At 41.4% G+C, this 22,828-nt stretch overlaps 1 protein-coding gene across 20 annotated transcripts in view; it reads left to right on the plus strand.

The window, feature by feature from the left end:
* Positions 1 to 22,828, plus strand: part of LOC135497302 (kinesin-like protein unc-104) — a 52,816-nt gene that overhangs the window by 21,128 nt on the left and 8,860 nt on the right. For 3 of the 20 annotated variants that reach the window (XM_064787082.1, XM_064787084.1, XM_064787089.1), the window contains 28 exons: positions 1,353 to 1,496; positions 1,826 to 1,846; positions 2,802 to 2,886; positions 3,131 to 3,349; positions 4,106 to 4,198; positions 5,491 to 5,665; positions 5,845 to 5,920; positions 6,093 to 6,235; positions 7,625 to 7,728; positions 8,011 to 8,199; positions 8,353 to 8,510; positions 8,750 to 8,852; positions 8,987 to 9,072; positions 10,331 to 10,369; positions 12,272 to 12,340; positions 12,608 to 12,780; positions 14,118 to 14,267; positions 15,478 to 15,615; positions 15,783 to 15,981; positions 16,106 to 16,223; positions 16,431 to 16,605; positions 16,789 to 16,879; positions 17,189 to 17,313; positions 18,211 to 18,387; positions 18,641 to 18,898; positions 19,114 to 19,240; positions 20,692 to 20,777; positions 22,413 to 22,531. In XM_064787082.1, the coding sequence (XP_064643152.1) occupies positions 1,353 to 1,496; positions 1,826 to 1,846; positions 2,802 to 2,886; positions 3,131 to 3,349; positions 4,106 to 4,198; positions 5,491 to 5,665; positions 5,845 to 5,920; positions 6,093 to 6,235; positions 7,625 to 7,728; positions 8,011 to 8,199; positions 8,353 to 8,510; positions 8,750 to 8,852; positions 8,987 to 9,072; positions 10,331 to 10,369; positions 12,272 to 12,340; positions 12,608 to 12,780; positions 14,118 to 14,267; positions 15,478 to 15,615; positions 15,783 to 15,981; positions 16,106 to 16,223; positions 16,431 to 16,605; positions 16,789 to 16,879; positions 17,189 to 17,313; positions 18,211 to 18,387; positions 18,641 to 18,898; positions 19,114 to 19,240; positions 20,692 to 20,777; positions 22,413 to 22,531 (3,640 nt within the window). The remainder of the gene's footprint in view (positions 1 to 1,352; positions 1,497 to 1,825; positions 1,847 to 2,801; positions 2,887 to 3,130; positions 3,350 to 4,105; positions 4,199 to 5,490; positions 5,666 to 5,844; positions 5,921 to 6,092; positions 6,236 to 7,624; positions 7,729 to 8,010; positions 8,200 to 8,352; positions 8,511 to 8,749; positions 8,853 to 8,986; positions 9,073 to 10,330; positions 10,370 to 12,271; positions 12,341 to 12,607; positions 12,781 to 14,117; positions 14,268 to 15,477; positions 15,616 to 15,782; positions 15,982 to 16,105; positions 16,224 to 16,430; positions 16,606 to 16,788; positions 16,880 to 17,188; positions 17,314 to 18,210; positions 18,388 to 18,640; positions 18,899 to 19,113; positions 19,241 to 20,691; positions 20,778 to 22,412; positions 22,532 to 22,828) is intronic. The other 17 variants (XM_064787085.1, XM_064787086.1, XM_064787087.1 and 14 more) reach the window with 17 other exon arrangements.

A 22,828-nucleotide genomic window follows, 5' to 3' on the forward strand; every position in this document is an offset into this window, starting at 1 on the left:
GGTGGGTTAGTGTTTGTGTATCTGAGGAAACCGGCAGACTCTTGCAACAGTTTTCCTTCTGCAGATTTTGCGAATTAGTCTCACAAAGTCATCTTTTCGAAAACAACTCTTGTGTAGTGTTTTAATCTTTTCCAATTTTTCTTTGTTTTTGAAGCCTTAGAAAATGCGAACAAAAGTAAAAGAGTCCCAAAATAAACAACGTCAGAATATGAAAAAAATCTTATAAAGATTATCACAATAGGCAATATTGAGAAAATGAAGCCGAACATGCTTGATAAAGAGCAATGTGACATTTCTCGGTGTTTTTCCGTTGCTGAAATTTGAATCAATTTCATGGCTTCACTTGACTTTTCTGATGAGTCAGCCTTCTGCTTGGTAGAATCTTCCCTTTGGCATTTAGAAGATGACATTTCTTATAATCAGATAAAAGTGGCTTTATTATCATGATGTGACAATAATTGGCAGATTTGTTTACACGATTTGGGGTAGATCATATTAATCAGAAGAAAATGCCACAGGCTAGAATATGGTTGAATTTTTCCATCAGTTTTCACTGGGTAGTAACTTCCTGCGCCGGACCAGTATGCCTCAAGCATGTCATAACTTCATGACATAGTGCTTGCAAATGCATGATGCATTGCACTGTGTTACATCATTGTCGCATCAGAACCCAAGCAAATGTCCTAACGTACTGGACCACCGAGAGTGAATCAACGTGTCGGATGTACACATTTGTCCTCTTAAATTTTGAATGCAATTTCCTTGCCTTTAGGTGTGGTGACAGTTTCACTTTGCTTGTGATTGGGGCTTCTGTCAGAATGTAGCACTCGGACTTTTGGTCTGTGTCTGTAGTCAGTTCACTTTAGTTTGAATTTCTCATGTTGCTTGGAAGTGTTGTAAAATGAAAATGTGTGAATTTTCCAAATTTTTAAGATCGATAATTTTCAAAATTTGGCATCTTCAGAAAATCAGTTGCAGAGATTTCTACTTGTTCTTGCAAATAATCATTGACAAAAAGTGTCTTTCTCACTATGGTGTTGGAAAGTACTTTGATATAAATATGTATAAAATGGTTCTAGAATATTCTGTAAGCGTGTAGCACATTTGATATTGTCAGCTGACTGACAGCTCACAGCACTTAAACTTCATCACAAATACTGTTCTTGATCCTTTGATTATTTTTTCATTTCTTTTTGTTATTTTTTGTTGACCAACTAGGACTGCAATTTCCTTCCAACTGAAATCTCAGTTATTGTTAACATATTATTCATGCATCAGGCAAAGTGAAATGAATGCTAATTCATTTCATACTAAACAAGAACGCCAACTGATATCTGAAAATCATCTTTCAGGTCAGTAAAATCAGTCTCGTCGATCTGGCAGGAAGTGAGAGGGCCGACTCAACTGGAGCCAAGGGAACAAGACTAAAAGAGGGCGCAAACATCAACAAGTCGTTGACGACTTTAGGCAAGGTCATATCGGCTCTTGCTGAAGTGGTAAGGTTATTTTATATTTTGGTTCACTTATAAACCGTTTAAAGCAGCAGTCAGTACAATCTCTCGTTTTGCTTCGGGAAGTGGTGAATATGTGAATCCTGCATTGCTGGTTTGACTGTGGAACTGAAGCTCATAAAACTTCATGTAGTCCTAATGAAACCAGATGAGCTCTTAGCAGATTTTCCCATGGTGACAGCCTCTCAAAACGTTTGAAATAAAAGGTTCGCTAAACAAGGTATTTGAAACTCTCGCCTAATGTGTCTTTTTGTCAAAAGCATAACGTTTTCATCAGAACATTGCTATATTTGTCACTCATTCTTCTCTCCTAGTCCAATAATCGTACAAACACTGTAAGTTCCTCTTCTCACCACTTGGTGGCAGCACGATGCATGACATGACGACTTGTAATACAATGCTAATGCTATGGAAGGATGTGGTTACGATATCACGCAGCTGCTAGCTGATCCATATCGACTCTTAAGATAAAAATCGACCTTATCATAAGTCATGCATGCAATGTTGGGTGGACCAGTTCAGTGTGAATGCCTTTTTTACTCTATCTTCATGTGTCAGTCATTAGATGAACACATTGAGTGCAATCCAATCAATAGCTTAACCCTTCACATTGGCTGGACTGCAGAATTGACCTTATCATAATGTATGTCACTATATCACTGTTAACTGGCTGATAAATGATGATGAACATCTGCTGTCTGTTTGAATATCTATCTTCTGAAACTGAAAAGAGTACTGTCAGTCAAAGGTAAGGGTTGTTTCAGCTGACTGACTGAAGCTTGGGTGATAACCTTAAGGTGTGTTACTAGAGCAGTGATAGTTATGCCGGGGTTTGATGGCTTGGATGTGATATGTCTTTATCCTCCCGACTTCCTCCAAGAGAGTTTCCTGCTTTTACTATCTGTCTGCTGAGTCTCTTGTGTTGAGTTCCTGAAAACCATCATCTCTCTTCCTTTGAATTAAGTGTAGTTTGGGCATGTTGAACAATGGTTTGAACTTCTGTTATGAAATCTGTTATCTTACGAATGACAATTTTGGGGGGAGGAGGGTATTACGGAACTGCTACTTAGCACTCACACTCGCAGACCTTTGGAATTCTTATGGGAAAGAAGCTCTGGGGGGATTCCAAGACTCTACTTCTTGTTCGCGGGCCATCCACCACTCTGTCTTCGACTGCACACTCCTATAGATCAAACTAGACCGCTCACCCATCTCAAAAAGCACAATACGATTATCAAGATGATGTTTCATGTTATTGTTTGTGTCTCCAGTTGTCATCCTCTCTTCCAGTCGGCCAAGAAGCGGGGTAGTCGGAGAACTGACTTCATACCATATCGGGACTCTGTGCTCACATGGCTCCTCAGAGAGAACCTTGGTGAGTTATCAAGCTAAAGCTTGAATGTTTGTCTCCAAGTTTAGAATGACTAAAAGCAGGAGTTTTATGCCCTGTGCTCAGATATGCCACAACCATCATTCTGTACCACCAAGGCACTGAGTTTCTGGCCTGTTTATGCCCAATGAAGAACACATCATCAAATATCTTGGCTGTCATTTTCAGGTCTTTGTAGTAGCCTGCTTATCGTCGATGATTTCTCTTTCAATTTTTGTTTAAATTTCAGGTGGCAACTCAAAAACTGCCATGGTGGCCGCCCTGAGTCCTGCAGACATAAACTATGACGAGACACTAAGCACGCTAAGATACGCTGATCGGGCCAAGCAGATTGTCTGCAAGGCCGTCGTCAACGAGGATCCAAATGCTCGGCTTATCCGAGAACTCAAGGCAGAGGTTGACAGGTTACGGGAGATATTGAAAATGGAGGGGATAGAAATTGGAGAAGGTTTGTAGAAACAAATGATTTTTTTCACTTTTTTTTCTGCTCAAAATGAACCAACATCACCAAAATCATCAGTCCCAAAACTTTTTTGACTTTGAAACTACTTTCTCTGGATAAAAGCCTTTTTCATCTTCTGCCTGATAAGGAAATGTCAAGGAAATCTGTCAGAATTTGTTGAAGTTGTATCTCTCTATTCATGGTGTGAGCATCAATGATTCCAACTTTAAAGCAGTGAGGTGTATTAGATGTTGTCTTAGTGCTCCCTCTGTCAGCCAGAAGTAAAAGTAGATTCCACGTCTTCCCAGTAGTCTAGGTTGAGTTTCAGCTCGGGTGGCTGGAAGAGGGACCATGGTCCTTTATCAGTCAGCTTAGCTGAGACCAACAGTCGTTGGTAGAGGTTCTTCATCATACACACTCTCAAACATCTAGTTAGTCTACAAAGTTTTTCTCATATTCAAGTCTGACTGCTTATGATATCATTTGACAGCCATTCTCTTTATTTAGCACTGGTAGTTGGGTCCTATACTCTCTTGTGATTGAGGCGCTCGACCCATATAATAAACCTGCCTTCTTTTACCCTGGTCGTTGGCTCTATCTTGTGTACTAATACCTTTGATGTGCAGATGACATCACCCCACTGTGTCATCTGGACTTACTCAATCAGATGGCCAGATGAGGTAGTGTTACTGAACATTGAACCAAGTGAGGGGTCTCTTCTCTCAATCTCTCTTCAATTTTTTTTGCCTCTTCACTTTATAGCGGATTCGTGTGGGGATATAAGCAGCCAAGGTGATAGTCAGTGTAATATACTACCAGGGGTTACTGTCCCTATGTCCCAAACAAGACAAGACAGTTAGTTTCATATTGATGTCATTGTGCTGAATGGTCCCTTAGATAGTGTTGAGTACTAATTTGATGTTGTCTGTAAAATCAACAATGTGGTATGCAGTGTGGTTGTCATCTGTGTCCTTATATTGATGATAATAGCGCTCCTCTGCGCTCAAGATAACAATAGCTCTGAAAGTACGTCATGACGGCCAAAGTGACATAAAAACTCACGCAAGACTTCAAGACTAAATGACATCTGAGATTGATGTAACCCATGATTGAAGAGCATGATTTTCTGCCCAAACGTTGATTTTACAACTTTAAGATTATGTTTGGTAATCACATCAGTATGGTTAACTGCAACTCAGTGTCCAGACAGCAGCTATTGTCATGATAAGTTCAAGTTAAAAAGGGAGGTTTGTAAAGGTTTGCCATGTTTAGAGGTGAAATCATTTTGTGTCGGTTGCGACACATGGCAGTATTGACATGTCATGGCGAAATCTTTGCAAGGTTCTCTTGGCTTTCTTGTTGTGAGAAGGGAAGATATGAAGTGGCATGTCTCCTCTTAATGACATTAGTGTTGTATGCATGGTTGTTCTGGTTTACCTGCTTTTCACCTTACACTGTAGAAGATCAAATGAGCGGCATGATCGAACTCATGAGGTCATCTTTCATAAATATTGGCTACTTCAAGCCCTGATGTTGACTCCAGTGAAGTGCATTCCATCAGTTAAATACAATACTGAAGCACTGTCTACCGAGTCTACTGCCAACTGTCCTCAATCTTGACAGAATGTTGGGAGAAGAAGAATGATACGAGGAATTGAAAGAAGCATTACAATAATCTAAAGTTGAGCTGATGCCTCACACCACACTCTAGTTATGGCCTTGTTGGCTGTGTATTTGAACGCTTCAAGTAACTTCATACTAAACACTTTATTTGCTTCGTGTTGTTTGATGTGAACTAAACAACTCCCACATGCGAAACTTAACCTGTGTGAACTAAACAAGACCAGTTTTTGTTTCCAGCCGTAAATACTCTGATACTTCAATATTTCAAATCAGATGAAATAAAGATAATCCATTTCTACAGCTCAGAAGATACAAACCATTTAAATGAAAGAGACTAACAACTCAAGAATTCATGTTTAAATTCCTAGCTCCTTTTCTGCTTGCTCTGTGGAATCTATCGCAAATCACAAACTTTGGAATGATCTGCTTGCTCTATTTTTGGCCCATGTTTCTTATCGTTTGTGCATTTCCCCCCTTATAATCAAAATATTGAAAATAACTGACAAGTCGTCTGTACCCTTTAGGTTTCTCCGGTGTCCCGGATGCGAGGGAGATCGCACGAGCTCGGAAAGAGTCTGTCAAGATCGAGGGAGGTGAAGATGCCATCGAGAGACTGAAAATGTCGGAAAAGCTGATATCCGAATTGAATGAAACTTGGGAGGAGAAACTCCGGAAGACAGAGTCGATCAGACATGAGAGGTAGGATTCTGTTTGTGACAAGGAAACTACAATATCAAACAGAAGAGTAGACCAGTTGAAATTAGATAGGAAGATCTCAGAACTTGTTGTTTGCCTTCTCATTGTTCTTTCTTCGACTTTCTGATTTCTTACAATGAGAAGAAATCTGAGTTTACCTGTTTCTTGTTGTTTCCTTCCAGAGAACTGGCGTTGGCTGAAATGGGGGTAGCCCTAAGGGAGGATGGAATCACTGTGGGCTTATTTTCACCCAAGAAGGTACATCTTGTTATATCAAAGATTGACACTTTTGAGAGTCATTTAGATAACCTGGCCCTGTTTGACTACCGTCTGAATTTGAAGAGGCCTACGCTTTAGCATTGGGTCACAAAGTATATGAAAATTTAGAAAAATACGGAATGTTCAAATCTTGATCATGTTTCAATTTCAGACTCCGCACCTTGTGAATCTGAACGAAGACCCATTCATGTCAGAGTGTCTCATCTACTACATCAAAGAGGGGAAAACCAGGTTGGTATCAGAGAATTGGAAAAAAGACAAAAAATTGGTAAAAAGCTCTGATACACGGCCAAGGTAAGACGAACACACTGTTGGGCAAGATATGCCGTAATTAAAAGGCACTCGATCCTGATAATAAGTCGAGGAAAACAAAATTTGAAGGCAAGCATTTGGTAGATTTTTGATTCAGTTTTCTGTCGCATGTCAATTTCTGATAGTAAGGGATTCTGGCTTTCAGTAACTGTCATTGCCAATTACGCATCTGGGCTTCAGTGTATTTTGTTCTTGATGTGCTTCATCGACTTGCTTTACAAGTGGTAATCTCAAGATATGTGAATCTATTGCTGCTTTAGCTTGTTGAAGCCCTGGAAGCCAGACTCCCATCATCACTTGGCTAGCAGTAAAGTAGCCTCCTGCTATTCTAACAGAATAAGTCCCCATTAGACGTTACTGTGAGGCAAACATTACGCCTTTTGAAGTATTTGATTTGTCCCTGGTCTTGGACTGATTGATTCATGACTGTGTGTTTTGGACTGATTGGTTCATGACTGTGTGTTTTGGACTGATTGGTTCATGACTGTGTGTTTTGGACTGATTGGTTCATGACTGTGTGTTTTGGACTGATTGGTTCATGACTGTGTGTTTTGGACTGATTGGTTCATGACTGTGTGTTTTGGACTGATTGGTTCATGACTGTGTGTTTTGGACTGATTGGTTCATGACTGTGTGTTTTGGACTGATTGATTCATGACTGTGTGTTTTGGACTGATTGGTTCATGACTGTGTGTTTTGGACTGATTGGTTCATGACTGTGTGTCTTGGACTGATTGATTCATGACTGTGTGTTTTGGACTGATTGGTTCATGACTGTGTGTTTTGGACTGATTGGTTCATGACTGTCTGTCTTGGACTGATTGATTCATGACTGTGTGTTTTGGACTGATTGGTTCATGACTGTGTGTTTTGGACTGATTGGTTCATGACTGTGTGTTTTGGACTGATTGGTTCATGACTGTCTGTCTTGGACTGATTGATTCATGACTGTGTGTTTTGGACTGATTGTTCATGACTGTGTGTTTTGGACTGATTGGTTCATGACTGTGTGTTTTGGACTGATTGATTCATGACTGTGTGTTTTGGACTGATTGATTCATGACTGTGTGTTTTGGACTGATTGATTCATGACTGTGTGTTTTGGACTGATTGGTTCATGACTGTGTGTTTTGGACTGATTGATTCATGACTGTGTGTTTTGGACTGATTGGTTCATGACTGTGTGTTTTGGACTGATTGGTTCATGACTGTCTGTTTTGGACTGATTGGTTCATGACTGTGTGTTTTGGACTGATTGATTCATGACTGTGTGTTTTGGACTGATTGGTTCATGACTGTGTGTTTTGGACTGATTGGTTCATGACTGTGTGTTTTGGACTGATTGATTCATGACTGTGTGTTTCATTATAGGGTCGGTGCGCCTTCAGCTGATGATGACTCCAAGGAGATAAAGGAGATTAAACTGAGTGGATCTTATATCCAACCAGAACACTGCATGTTTGAAAATAAAGAGGGTAAGTTCCATCGAGGAAGAAGCTGAGACACTTATGTCTTGTGCAAGGCACCTGGCGTGAAGGCACCCGGCGTGAAGGCAGTCTGTTTCCTGTATCTAATAAGCTGGCAGCTAACCAAACGGCAGCCACATTGAACCAAGCTTCCCATGGACCTTGAACCTTCTGCTCACAAGGCAGATGCCTCAAACACAAGGAGATCAGGATCGGTTTCTGTATGAAAACAGAGAGGGATAGAGAAGAAGTGTGTGGGTGCACCCTTACTATATTGTATCTCTTTTCCAGGAGTGGTTACTCTCATACCATGTGAAGGTGCTATGTGCTACGTGAACGGCCGAACAATCACAGAACCTACAGAACTTAACGCCAGGGCGAGAGTCATCCTTGGCAAGAACCATGTGTTCAGGTTCAATAACCCAGAACAAGCGAGGAAGATGGGAGAGACGAAGAAGTCTCCAGCGGAAACCCCAACCAGTAAGTTTGGGATGAAATTGTTTGTCAGAAGATATTGAGGTTGAGTTATAAGGGGTAGTGGTCTCCATGGGTGGTATAAAGGTCAGAAATCTTGACTGAAACTCGTAACCTTCTTTACGAAGCAGACTGATATATATTTTCTTTCTTCTCCAGGTGGACAACCTGTGGACTGGTCATTTGCACAGGTTGAGTTGCTGGAGAAACAGGGCATAGATCTGAGGAAGGAGATGGAGACGCGATTGGTGCAGATTGAGGAACAATACAGAAAGGAGAAAGAAGAGGCGGATCAACTCTTTGAGCTACAAAGAAAGGTACGGGTGGTTTTAAGTGACAGTTTAGCAATACTGTACATAACCTGAGCATTTCTGCTGGTACTGATTTGGACACCACAGACTGTGGAGTTTGTACTTAGGACCTCTTGATCGCTGGTATAAGGATCTGAGGCCCAGGGATTTGATTGCCACTTATTAGAACTGATATGCGATCTGCCCTTTTGCCGATAGAAAGTGCTGATGACCCTTTTTCACAGCAGGTTGTCTTTGTCTTTCAGGAGTATGAGAGTAAGATCATCTCACTCCAGGAGCAAGTAGAGCGAGTTTCCATGATGTCAAGCTGCACAGCAGAGGACCTGTTGTCTGATGATGAAGCATTCGGTACGTGTCTACCTCACTCAGTCGCACATCTTCTTGCTAAAATCAAGCTGTTACAAAGATTTCTACAAGTTTCTGTGATGACTTTAGCCCCTTCTTAGGCAGGTAACTGAATTGTTCTTTTCTTTCTATTACAGAAGAATGTAAGTGGACTGAGAGAGAATACCAGCTCGCTGAATGGGGATTTCGAAAATGGAAATATCATCAGTTCACGTCTCTGAGGGTAGGTTCTGTGTTTTGGTGCCATTTTCTATTGAATCTGCTGTTAGTGGTAGAGGCTTCATGGTCCATTCACAGTCAGTTTGTGTTGACATTTGTAGATAATAGCATCCTCCCTTATTCAGAATACCAACATGGTGTTAGATGTTTGATTTCCATATGATACCTTTGAATGAAATAGTGAAGGGTTAGAGATGGTCAAACTTGTATCCAATCGAGTGGCATGCACCTGAGTATTCGTATTGCATCTGCCTCTTCTCTGGACAACCCTCCCTACCCTACGATTGCACATGAAAGAAACTAACTAATTCTGCAGAAACCTTTTACAATTTGTCATGGAGAAGAGCCAAAGTTTTACCGAGTGCATTCTGCCCAAACGGTCCGTGTGAGAAAATGTGAAAAAAGTGGAATAAAAGCTTTTATGATAAAATCATCTTTCAGAGTTGAATTTTTTCATTAAAGTTCAAAATTCTGATCAATTTTCTAACACAAAATTTTTTTGGGTTTGATGATGTTTATTCAATTTGAGTTTCACGTAATTGCCTGTATGAAGAAAACTCATCATTATCATCTTTAAAATGTGGAGAAAAGGAAATAAGTGGTGCCATCAATAACTGTTTTGCTTATTATTCAACCTCTTTATTTGTCTTCTTATAGTCTGCTTAGAAATACTTAGTTTGCATGCCTTAAAACACTGACAATTTTGGTAAAACGTGTGATATCATTTAATTGTCATCAACTATTTGACTTGTCAGGAGGATTTTAAGATTTGTGATCTTTTTTAATGGTATTGTTTTATGCTTTGGAAACACAATGAGAGAAAAGAAATTGGAACTTGGAGGTTGTTTTATGACCCTAAAAAGGAGATTCCAACATGAGGCATTGTTGGTTGATAATGTTATCCACTTTATGTTGAATCTGTCACATCACAACACCGTTTATCACATACATGTCATAACACTTCCAGGAGGACAATCTTTAGTACCATCATTTTGAAATGTTGACAATATCGGTGTGTTATAAACCTTGATATCTCCTTCTGCATCATTTGCTGCCCCAATACGATAAGGTTTTCGTTCAATTGAGACGTCTCTGCTGTGCCAAGTTGAAATACTTCTTCGATGCATCTTAGAACAACAAATAATCCAATAAAGACAGCATGATCAAAAAGAACAAGAATTTTTTTAATCAAAATTGCGACTTTGATTACTTTAGCAGAAGTATTCCAATTGAACTTGATCTTGACCCTTTTGTTTTGCTAGAACTTTTCTGTCAGGATTCACCCAACTTGGCCGTTACAGGTCTGTATCTATGGCAACCGATAAATGATCTAGTTGTCGTGAAGGCTGGAGTCCATCACTAGCTTAAATTATGACTTTCTCCAAGACAGCCACTGTCAGTGTGTTTGAGATATCTCTGAGCCGGCTTCATTCTATAGATTGGAGGTGATTGGTTACACGACTTCCTCTAACCACATTACATTGTTCACTTGGCCAAGTTGTGTAAGAAACACTGATAAAAAGGACATCCTTATCTCATTTTCGTTTCTTTAAGATTCCAATTTTGGTTATTTCCTTGGGTTGTTTAGACTAATTTAATTTCATACTCAATGTTTTTGGTTCTAAACACTTGTCAATTAGCTGAGATAAGAAGCCCTATGCCTAAATTCTTTACCTGGTGAAACATACAAAAAAACTAACCCATCCAAACCTGTCAATTTGATCGTGTTGTTCTCCATGAACTAATTCCTTGTTTTGGGCCCTCTAGTGATGGACCCTCTAGTGATGGACCCCTTGCCCTGTGGCTCCTAATCTACTACACTTTCACATTTTCTCACTCTACTCACAACCTGTACTTAATTTCGTCCCGAGTTCTGTCTCGTGATATTGTGACGGTAGGTAGTTGTTGGTATTTGGTGGTGATGTGATGTGGCCTCAGTAGGCCTGTATGTGATCTTGTCACAGGAGGCCCATGTACCGTATGAACCTACCCTAAATGTTCCTATGACCATGCAGATTGATATAACATTCCTTGGCTAAGACACTTTGTGGAAGAGTGCATTCATGTGCTGTTGATAAGACACCACACCTCCACAATCCTGATTCTGGTCAAGTTTCAAAGGGATTCACATTGGTGAATGATTCAAGTACCTGTGCTCTGCTCAGTCATATGAACATATCATTGTATAAACTAGATCATGGACCAGTATTGTTGTTGATTAATCTGTCAGTCCTCCCAACCCCAACTCGTGCTCCTCAATGTCGACAACCTTCCCATTATTCTGTTAGCCTTCTCTAGTCCGTGCAAACTTTATTCTTCCTCTTGCAGATTTTCTCCGGATTCAAACTAGTAAAGTGGCCATAATGATCTGCATAATGTTAGCAAAACACACATTCATTTGTTTGGGGGGGGGGCCAGTACCCTATGAGGAGAGTTGCAAGATCGTCAGTTTTTGTGAGCTTTTTAGTTGAACTCTTTGCTTGGATTGGTTTGCCTTCTTCCCCACCTCAATTCTTTGTCTACTTTTTCTCAGTTTGTCATGAATAGAATTTCCAGGTAGGCTGTAAGTTTTACAAAAACATTCATTTGGCTGTCATTCCTTTCATTCAAGGTATCCTACAACGAATAGCGTGAACCTAATACCAGACTATACTACCCAGTGGGCATGCTACATTCACTCCCTTAAGCCTTCAGGTCCTAGGTCATATCATACTAAGTTGATTTTGACAAACATTTTAATTTGCAGTGTCTCTCTGACCAACCTTCCTGCATGTTAAATTAATCTGTATGTTTTTGTTATTCTTTATAGTCCATGTTCTTAAACCTTATCTAGATGGATATTCCTATCAGGAAGGGAAATATCTAATCTGAGAATACCATCGGTCTCCTTATCAAATATCATCACACAAATCCCATAGCTTGACTCATTTCACCTTCTCTATTATCCTCATTTGCTGGTTCATCATCAGTTGCATTCTGCTTGAGAAGACTGCATTCTATTTATGCTTCTGCCTCTTGTATCACACGATTCTGTATAAATCACTTTCTTAAGCTGGTATATTATTCCAGCAGAACGGCAAATTTCGACCCAGTAAGCACATGCACAGCTTACTGGGACGGAATATTGAGACAAACCGTATTGATGGTTGTGAGAAACAGCAAAATAACGTATCTGACTTCTCTATGAATCTGTATCTTTGCAGGATGATCTCTGGGGCAATGCTATATTCCTGAAGGAAGCTAATGCTATTAGTGTTGAGCTCAAGAAGAAGGTCAGTACAGAGAGACTGGCTTGGCAATGTTAATTAAGGGTATGAGCAGTTTGCTGGTGTGTTCCTCAGGGGTGATTTCAGGGACCAATCCTCTTCAGTATTTGTGAGATAGGGGAGTGAGAACAGTGAGGATGTAGCCCTTGATGACTGTAAGCCTAGTTCTTGTTAGATATGGAGGTTCTTTGAGTGACATCAAATGTCAGGCTGCTGCCATACAGCTGTCAATGGTGAAGCGATCGTTATTGACCTCTCTCCATCTCTTCCCAGGTTCAATTCCAGTTCATACTACTCACGGACACAATCTACTCTCCTCTACAACCCGATCTGACGCCCCCTGAAGAACGAGATGAACCACGGCCATTCCCTCGGACTGTCGTCGCTGTCGAGGTCCAGGACACTAAGAATGGCGCTACACATTATTGGTCGCTAGAGAAACTAAGGTGGGTGGAATCTTGTTTCTGAGTCTGTGCTTGTCGTCTTGGTCTGTATCTAGTTGATAATGTGTCCTACTTCAAAGTCTCATTGACCACTGTTTCCTAGTTTGGGGTGCTTTTCAGTGAATTGTTTAAACACTTCATATCACATTAGAACAACCAATCATATGATAAGTCTGGCTGCTGATAATCAGGGTATGAGATTGTTCAGTGTCTTCTGTCATTTGATGTTTGGGGTGGGATCATGTTTCTTTAGGTCAAAGTAAACTTGAAATCCAACATTCAAGTTGCCATACTTTTCGGCTAATTCAAAGTCAGATGGAAATGTATTTGTTTGCTTGACGTTATGACGCGTTACATACCAGCCTGGCTAGGATGCCAGGTTTGTTTTTGAAGCAGATAAAATGATTGTTGTGATGTTTGTACGATGATTGACCTAATCGTGGACAAAGTATGGAAACCATGTGTGTCAATTGTAGTTTGCACGCAATGTACATTCTCTTGTTTGAAAGCGCAGTGCGAAGGTTAACCAGCACAGTACTCCCAAACTTATTTGACGATTTTGTGAATTGAACGAAACTTTTGTGTAAAAAGAGAAAAATGTACTATGATATCTAATTGTGTAGAAATAGTTTTTTAAATCTTGATGCAATCATTTTCAATGCTTGAATTTTAAGCACAGACATTTTATTTTCAAAGCACCACATGACTTTTCTTTCAATGACATGAACATTTACTGATTTCAATCAGTTTTTTGCAATGACTAAGTTGGATTGAGGCAAACACTCGCCATGAAGATATCGCAGACTTGAAGGAGTATTTCACCCTCCCCACCCAAGAGCATGCTGTGTTCATCCCCGCCTTCCTACTTGCAAGTACTACCCCGGCGACCTGGCCCCTCTTGTTCAATTAGCATTAGCAATAACGTTGGTCATTTCACCCTCGGTTTACCTGTCTAAAATAAGTTGTGTTTCTAACTTGACATTCACTTGACCTTAGTGTTATCGTCTGATGTCTAGTCCACCAGACTCTACAACAATTCAAGTAAACCAGATTTGAAAGACTTTTGCTTTTTTCTTCAAACAATACTTGACGCATGAGCTTCCATACTTTGTCCAACTCAGATGACTAACTTTGTCCAACTCAGATGACTAACTTTGTCCAACTCAGATGACTAACTTTGTCCAACTCAGATGACTAACTTTGTCCAACTCAGATGACTAACTTCACCAAATATTTGCATGTCAAAATGTCTAACCTCAAATATGTGATGGCCGTTATCAATGTAATCATTATCAATAACGATCTCTATTCATTCTTTTAAATGCTGCTGCCACCTACAGGCAACGTCTGGAACTCATGCGTCATATTTACAATGAAGACCTGTCACCTCAAACCCCTGAGGCGTCGGAAGACCCGTTTAACTGCCTTGCTGGCTGCACGAGTCAAAAAGCCAACGTTTTCAATTTTTACAACCTGATTCCGCAGTCAAGGTCTGTCCTAGATCACGTGACCTCCATCCGCCATGTTGTCAGTGAATGTTATACGAAAGCGCCCCGACTAGACTTCCTGTACGCGTCATGATTAGTATTAGATCACTACTGGTTACTGTCTGTTAGTTGTTTACCTTCTGTTACCGTGGTTATTGTCAGTTGTATACTTTTTGACTCGGATTCCTGTCACCTTTCTGTGGACTTTTGCCATCTTTTGCTCTCTCTTCGGTGGTGGGACACTTTTTCATTTCTTGTGTTGTTTTGACTTAAGATGTTGTTGCAAGTGAACCTTGCGTTGCTTCATGGTGTGTCGGCAGGTTAATGCTGGCTGAGGTGCGCCCACACAGTAGGCCTACCTGTAATAGGCCTGTGTGGAAAGGATGCCTCTCAGCAAGCATGAATCTGTTGAGACCATTTATTGTTCAGTACTCTTCCTTTTCTTAACTTCTCAGTGATAATTATCGCAGATTGCAGCAATAAAAGTGGTGCACTTTCTTCCTCTTAACCCTTTTTGTTCCTCTGTCCTTCTAAATCTTGCTGTAGATGACACAATTCTTCCTCTTTCTTACTTCAAAACATCAAAATGCCACAATGAAGTTTATGATAAATAAAAAAGGCTAGAGTGTGGATGCTTGAGCCCAAGTGCATGTAATTTGCCAAAAGTTTTAGTTAAGGTGGCGTGTGACCTGTGAAAGCTATGGGTTTGCTCAGTTCCATTCACCTCCTATTCAACTGCCACTTTCTTCCTTATAGCTACAAGTCAGCTTATTGAGTTGGCTTATTGGCACACATCCTCCTTTATACATGTCGACTAACTTCATGTGTCTATTATGTTGCAGCTTATCATTCTGAGTGTTCCGTGTTCTACTAACTCATAATGAGACAACACTTTCAACTATCTAAACTTCTTCACATCCTTCAGAAACTTTATAATCTTAAAACTTGGTCACCTTCCTATAGATACTTCAGACTGAGAGGTTTCTCATGAAAGAAGGCATTCAAAACTCAGCATTCTACTAAGAACAAAGCGTCTCATTTGACTGTTTTCGCACATCAGATTGTGAGAAAAATGTTTGGTTTGTCTCTGAACTGATTCACTTTTGAGGTGAGCGTCTGCTTTTGAAGCTACAACAAGATGACCAGTTCATAATGGATATTATATCTGAATAGTTTGGCAAAACTCGGATCATATGTCTGTATATGTTTTCAGGCAACGTCTTGAGCTGATGCGGGAAATGTACCACAATGAGGCTGAGATGTCACCAACGTCTCCAGAGCCAAACATCGACAGCATGACGGGTGGCGATCCATTCTACGACAGATTCCCGTGGTTTAGGCTTGTGGGGAGGTAGGCTGTTAACCCCTCGATTTTGCTTCCATTTATTGCCACTTATGGGTGCGTGCGGGGAAGATGAAGTGAATGAATAATCATCATTTGAAAACATCATACCTTATTGTGTTTTGGTGAGACAATGATCATGGGATGGATTATAAGATGTATATCTTTCCTTTTAGGGCGTTTGTTTTCCTGAGCAATCTCTACTACCCTGTTCCCCTGGTACACCGTGTGGCCATCGTCAGTGAGAAGGGAGACGTCAAGGGTTACATCCGAGTCTCTGTACAAGCTGTGACTGAGAATGAAGAGACACCACCTGGTGTCAGACAGTCAGGCAATGCCAAGATTAACTTCAACGACGAGGAGTACTTTGCCAAGGTTTGTGTTGACTCAGTGACAAAATGGCTCCTGACAGAAATGCCTATATGAATATTCAGTAAACTGTTCAACCAGTTGGAAAGTGGAACCTGTCACCAGCTTATTGTTGCTACTTGTATTTCAGAAATGCGGTGTCAAGATTGGACCCCTCTCCCGTACCAAAGCAGACGTTGCGCCCCAAGATGAGGTCCGTATTGTCGAGGGACAGAAAGACGACTTGAGCGGGACTAATGAAGGAGAAGGTAGTTTGGGTTCTTATGTCATGTAGACTGATGGTTGTAGACTGGTGGTTGTAGACTGATGGTTGTAGACTGATGGTTGTAGCTGATGCAGTGGGGTATGGGTGCATGAGGGGTGCAGCAAATTACCCGAGCCCCTTCGAGAAAAATTGGTTGAAATTGACACTAATACACTTTCAGCTGATCTACAAACTTATTCTCCTCTTTCAGCTCTTCAAGAAAAAGAGAAGCACGAAGTTGAAATGGAGGTCGACAAGCTATGTGACCTTGACCTCGACGACCTTCCTGACCATCTCCAGATCGGGCAGACGTTCACATTCCGTGTGACTGTTCTCCAGGCGTCCGGAATCTCACCTGAATATGCCGATATCTTTTGTCAGTTCAAGTAAGTTCTGCTCTTTGTCACAATCATCATATCAATCGGATTTTCAACTTCACTAACGCGACCACCCCGGTAACACGTCCATACAACCTCGGTCCCATGAGTGGTTGTGTTACCGGGGTTCCACTGTACAGCTTCCTGGATTCTGCAGTCGACCCTGCCAAAACTTGTGAGTTTCCTTTGCAGCTTCCTGCACCGCCATGATGAGGCATTCTCGACGGAACCTCTCAAGAACACGGGCAAAGGACCACCACTAGGCTTCTATCACGTACAGAATGTAAGTCTAGAGTCTAGCTTTTGATGGTTATGTCCTTCTGTGGCCTGCAAACCTTGAAATTGAGAGAAACAGAAGTGATTTTCTGTAATCTTTTAATGAAATTCACTTACACTTGAAGGCTTCAAAGTTCAGCTGAGACAGTCAACGTGACCTCCTGTAGTATCAAGTATCTTGTGGAGCCCATCTAGTGCACTCTACCCAAGCCTGCCATCCCAGCGGCTACAGTTGATCTAATTGAGGAAGATATTGGGTGATGAAGATCTGTTGTCCATGCTGCTGTGTTGTACATGTATCTATCATTTCTTGCAGTTCACCGTGACTGTCACGAAGGCCCTGATTGACTACGTCAAATGCCAGCCAATCGTATTCGAGGTATTTGGCCATTACAATGCACATCCACTTCATGAACAAGCCCGCGAGGTTCACCAGCCATAGTAAGTAACAATCCCAGTCGATTGTGACAATGAACAAGGCACTTCACTGTCTGAGTTTTTGTCGGGGTTTGAAATGATATGACTCGCAATGGAGAAAATGTATAGTTCAACTGTAGTACCTTTCATCCTCAGTCATTTCTGGTAAGACATGTGGAACGAATGAGCATTTCATGTCTCCATGATGACATCTCATGACCAATCACTATGGGCCTCGGCGTTCCCTGTGACTTCCATAAGACTAGTCTAGGATCAGCTGACCAATCACTATGGGCCTCGGCATTCCCTGTGACTTCCATAAGACTAGTCTAGGATCAGCTGACCAATCACTATGGGCCTCGGCATTCCCTGTGACTTCCATAAGACTAGTCTAGGATCAGCAGCGGGTTTATTGCATACACTTATTGAATGAAGTTAAAGTGCATGTTTTAAATGATGATATCATGTACTATTCCATTCCAGTACAAAAGCTTCTGTTCCAAAGTCAAATGGCACACATACTCTCGTTTGTGACATCGATATCCCACAATTCACCAAATCAGATCTGATACAAACGTATCTTGCTAACAGCTGTGAGGACTACGTCGACACTAAATACATACCCTATCATGCTAATCGAGACCTTGGTGATGGTTTTTACGAAATGGGCGACCTTGTCCTAGGCGAAGATATTGCAGATCATTTGCATAATCATGTTAACAAATCAAAACGTTCTGCTAGTGTTGGAGAAATCTCTCCAAATCATGTCAGACGACATAGTTTTGGACAGTTTTCTATAAATAGCCTCACACCTAGTGATATTGTATATAGTTCTAATCACGACTTGTATGATATTTCATCTCCTGCTGCAACAGATATGATTGCTCCGCCTCTAACCTCTCCTCTTTCCCTCACGTCCAGCCCTTCAACGACGCGTCCCCCACCCAGGCGTAACTTCCCGATGACTCTGCCGATCTCCAACCCCGTACCTTCCCCCAAGCTCGGCCCACTCACCATGCCCACATGTAGTAGCCATGTTCACAACAAGTTCGATCTGCTCGTCTGGTTTGAGATCTGCGAGTTGGCGCCAAATGGAGAGTAAGTATGCAACACCTGATTGGTTGACATCAATTTGACAAACTTCCTTTTCTGTCGGACATTTTCAAGAACATTTTGAAGAAAAGTTGTTTGTTTTGATCACGTTGATGAAAGTTCTTCAAATATATTTCAATTGTCTGAATAATCAAGGAGCAGACATGCTTTTCTGTTATAAATTGTAAGTTGGTTTTATGTTCTGATTGTCTCCAACCTTGCAGAAGTCGTGCTCACTTTCTCTGCGATCTCTCCACAGATATCTTCCAGCCGTCGTGGACCACAGCGAAGAGATGCCCTGCACCGGTACCTACCTTCTCCACCAGGGCATCCAACGACGCCTTGCCATAACCATCGTCCACGAGAACGGACCTGACCTAATATGGCGTGATGTCAAAGAGCTTGTCGTTGGCCGCATCAGAAATACGCCAGATTATCATGACTTGGACAGCGAGAATTCGGTACTGTCGCTGAATCTTCTTCCTGCGCACTATCTTCAGCAACCGAATGATGACAGGTAAGGGCGCCATCTACCTCTTACTGTAAACACGGAAATATCTGCGGCCAAGTTTTATGTAATTGCAACCTTGAATTGTGAATTTGAATACCAAGCATGCCTAGTTCGGACTTCTTGGACTTATATAAACAATTCACCCAGACGGACTAAGCCTTTAGATGTTAGAATAGTTTGAATGGTGTTCCTTTAATATCATAAATCTCTTCTTCTTGCAGAGTTTTCTTCCGGTTCGAGGCTGCGTGGGACAGCTCGCTGCACAACTCCCCACTCCTCAATATGGTGACACCGTACAGTGAGAAGATCTACATGACTCTCTCTGCATATCTGGAGGTACGCACCACTGTGAGCAATCCATTTTTTACACTTTTCACCCGAGGGGCAAGGAACATGTTTACCCTGCGTGTGCGGTAAATAGTTCTGTGGCTGTGGATAGGGGGCATTTGCTGATATTGTGAAGTAATGTTCAATGTTTTGGACAAAGAAAATGAATTTCCGAATTCTGGAAGGAAACTGGGGGAATGTTACAGATTGAGACAAAGGTTTTCCGGTCAACTCATGAAGTATTGTCTGCTTCACTCTGAACACAGATATACTTGAGATATTTTTTTGGAGTTACTTGGAAAATGACTTGGTTCCTTTAAAAAGTTCAACGCTATACAAAACTGTGTACTTAACGACTTGCCTTCACTGAATTTGTCTGGGGTGGATTTTGTTATGGTGGAATGATGGATGAACATTGGTGTGGGTTTGTCTTATGGCATGATAGCTTGGGGTCACCTTGTGAAGACACCAGCACCCTGCACATGGCTAACAGACGTCAGATTAGTTGTCCCCAATCCTGAGTATTTAGGTACCCTCCTTTGTTGATCCCTCCTGTTCATGTCCTGGTAGCATGGTCAGGCTGCCCCTCCACCACCGGCAGGTAGTCTATCAGCTAAAGGTGTTACCAATAACAGCTGACTGGACAAACGGCCCCACGTGATAACTTCTTGTTTCATTAGGATTGATAGTTTTGTAGTCGCATAGCTGTTTCACTCATGCTTGTCATGTGATTTTGTTTTTCCTTTCCTTGCCCTTCAAAACTGTTGTTTTTGGTGTACAGTGTCAATTCCTTTTTGTACTTTCAAATCTAATGTTGATTCTTCTTGCTTTACTAACAAACTCTGTTGTATGAACCTTACATCGAATGAATGAGTGAAGATGTCATGATGGCAAATGTCTAATACGGATCATTGTATACAGTGGAACCTCGCTTAGTTGACACCTCTTAAGGACACCCTTCCTCAGGACAGTAGTTTTGGTCAGTCCCAAGGGTGTCCTTGATAGAGGGGTTCTACTGAAGCTCTTGACCAAGTATGGGACATGTCAGTTATAGTCTTAGACAATGGGGCCTAGTAGTTGCACCGTAATATTTCCAGGAAACTGTGAAAGTCTGCTCTCTCATGGCTCTCTGCTCTGTTGTCTGATCAGACATCTTACATTTTGTATCTGGACGACCTGTCAGCATGGTCTCTTCCATTTGTACTTATTCATCTTATTCATCTAATCCACTGTGTGGCGGCCATCTTGGTTGCCAGGGAGAAGGTGCGTCAGTTTTCTACCAGGCTCTGTTGAAATCCAAGACACCACTGGGTTCTGGATTCCATTAGCTCTTATATTGCTAGGTAGAGTGGCTCGGATCAGTTGAATGGGTTATGATGTCAGGATGAAACCATATACAGCTAAAGATGTTTTGAATGTGTAATTGGAGAATTAGAGACCTCTCATTGTTTGAAGTTACTTTCCTATTTCAGGTTGATAACTGTGCCCAGCCAGCGTGCATCACCAAGGACCTCTGCATGATCATCTACGCCCGTGACGTCAAGATCAACATCCCAAGGTAAGGTCTGATGAACACCTATGAGACTTGTCTCTTCTGGTGGGAGATGAGTCTCCTCTGGTGGGAGATGAGTCTCCTCTGTTGGGAGATGAGTCTCCTCTGGTGGGAGATGAGTCTCCTCTGGTGGGAGATGAGTCTCCTCTGGTGGGAGATGAGTCTCCTCTGGTGGGAGATGAGTCTCCTCTGGTGGGAGATGAGTCTCCTCTGGTGGGAGATGAGTCTCCTCTGGTGGGAGATGAGTCTCCTCTGGTGGGAGATGAGTCTCCTCTGGTGGGAGATGAGTCTCCTCTGGTGGGAGATGAGTCTCCTCTGGTGGGAGATGAGTCTCCTCTGGTGGGAGATGAGTCTCCTCTGGTGGGAGATGAGTCTCCTCTGGTGGGAGATGAGTCTCCTCTGGTGGGAGATGAGTGTCTGTTTCCAACTTTCTGCTAGAGGAATAAACGTTAACAAAATTCAACTCTGAAAGATGAAAAAAATTTTAAGTCCAAAAATTTTTTTCACTTGTTTTTATTTTCTGCTCAAAATGAATAAACATCATCAGTCCCAACAAATTTTTGACTGAAATTGTTTCAGAATTTTGAACCAAATCATATACATTCCTTCAGCAGAAAGTTGGTAGACCACTCAGGGAAATGTTGCATGCCACATTTGCTGACACAAATGATGGGGCTCTGAAAGGGCGGTGTCCTGGTGCTGAAATTTGAACAATCTGTCCACACCATTATTTTCTGGAAGTTATAAGTCATAGCCCATCAGCCAGACGTAGGACTGTCAGCAGATGTTATGTTGTAGTAGAATTAGTCCACCTCATCCAGCTCAGTCACGCATTGTCAGAGTGTTCATGTCGTCGATTCAGTTTATAGAATTTGTTTTTGAAATCAAGCCTGAAGTCAGCTATAATACCTCAATACTTGATTTGTCAACGATTGCTTGGATATCTTTCGATCATTCTTCTTTCTTCCACATTGCCTGACTTTGACCTATTCTCTTAGTGTCTAGGTTCATACATCATTTGACTACTCAGTTATGAATTGCCATGATACATGTATTGCAATGAAGATGTAGTTATTACTGTTCAGTTTCATTTTACTGTCATCTTAGCTCATTCAGGACCCTGTTCCTCTTATAAGTTTTTTTAACTTTATACTGAATGATGAAAAAAAATTTCTAAGTACAAAATTTTTTTTTCACTTTTTTTTCCCGCTCAAAATGAACCAACATCACTAACATCATCAGTCCCAAAACCTTTTTGACTTTGAACATTTTTCAGAATTTTGAACTTATGAAAGGATTAGGGTTAGAAAAAATTTCTAAGTCCAAATATTTTTTTCACTTTTTTTTTTTGCTCAAAATGAACCAACATCACCAACATCATCAGTCCCAAAACTTTTTGGACTTTGAAAATTTTTCAGAATTTTGAACTTATGAAAAAATTTCAAATATTTTTTAGAAACGATGATGTTTCTGAAGTCAGCTTCACCATGGTATGTAACTACAAGTGACCAACTTGAACAGGACAGCTGAATGAGCTAGGTCACCTTGTTTGTCTTTCCTTTGCTTCTCTGAACACCTGTAGTAACTGTTGTGAGAGTTGAGTGTTAGATGTTTCACTAAAACGCCATGGTCTTGACTTAGGGGTCGTTTCAGGTCCCTGAGGAATCTGTTCGGGAGTGGCTACAAGGCGGCAGACTGCAACCGAGTGACCGGCATCTATGAGTTGAGCCTAAAGAAGTGTTCAGACGCAGGTAGTCCAGGTTCGTCTCTCTCTATGTTTCACTTCACGCTATGGACCATCTCAAAGTTACCTGATGCCCCCAGGACTAAACATATTTGTCGTGTCTTTCTCAATTAGTGGCCATGCAGTGCGGTCACTTGGGAATCCATTTGGAACATCAATCCAAGACCTTAATCCTGCTGAGGTCATGATCAACTACCAACCCTAATTGCCTCCACTCAGCGTAAATGTCCTTCAAGGCATCAGGCACGTTTGAGATGGTCACTAACTATGCACGACACGGCTAAAGAGACTCGTGGTATTCTTAAGAAGGAGT

This window comes from Lineus longissimus, chromosome 12, assembly GCF_910592395.1.
Source record: "Lineus longissimus chromosome 12, tnLinLong1.2, whole genome shotgun sequence".
Lineage (NCBI taxonomy): Eukaryota > Metazoa > Nemertea > Pilidiophora > Heteronemertea > Lineidae > Lineus > Lineus longissimus.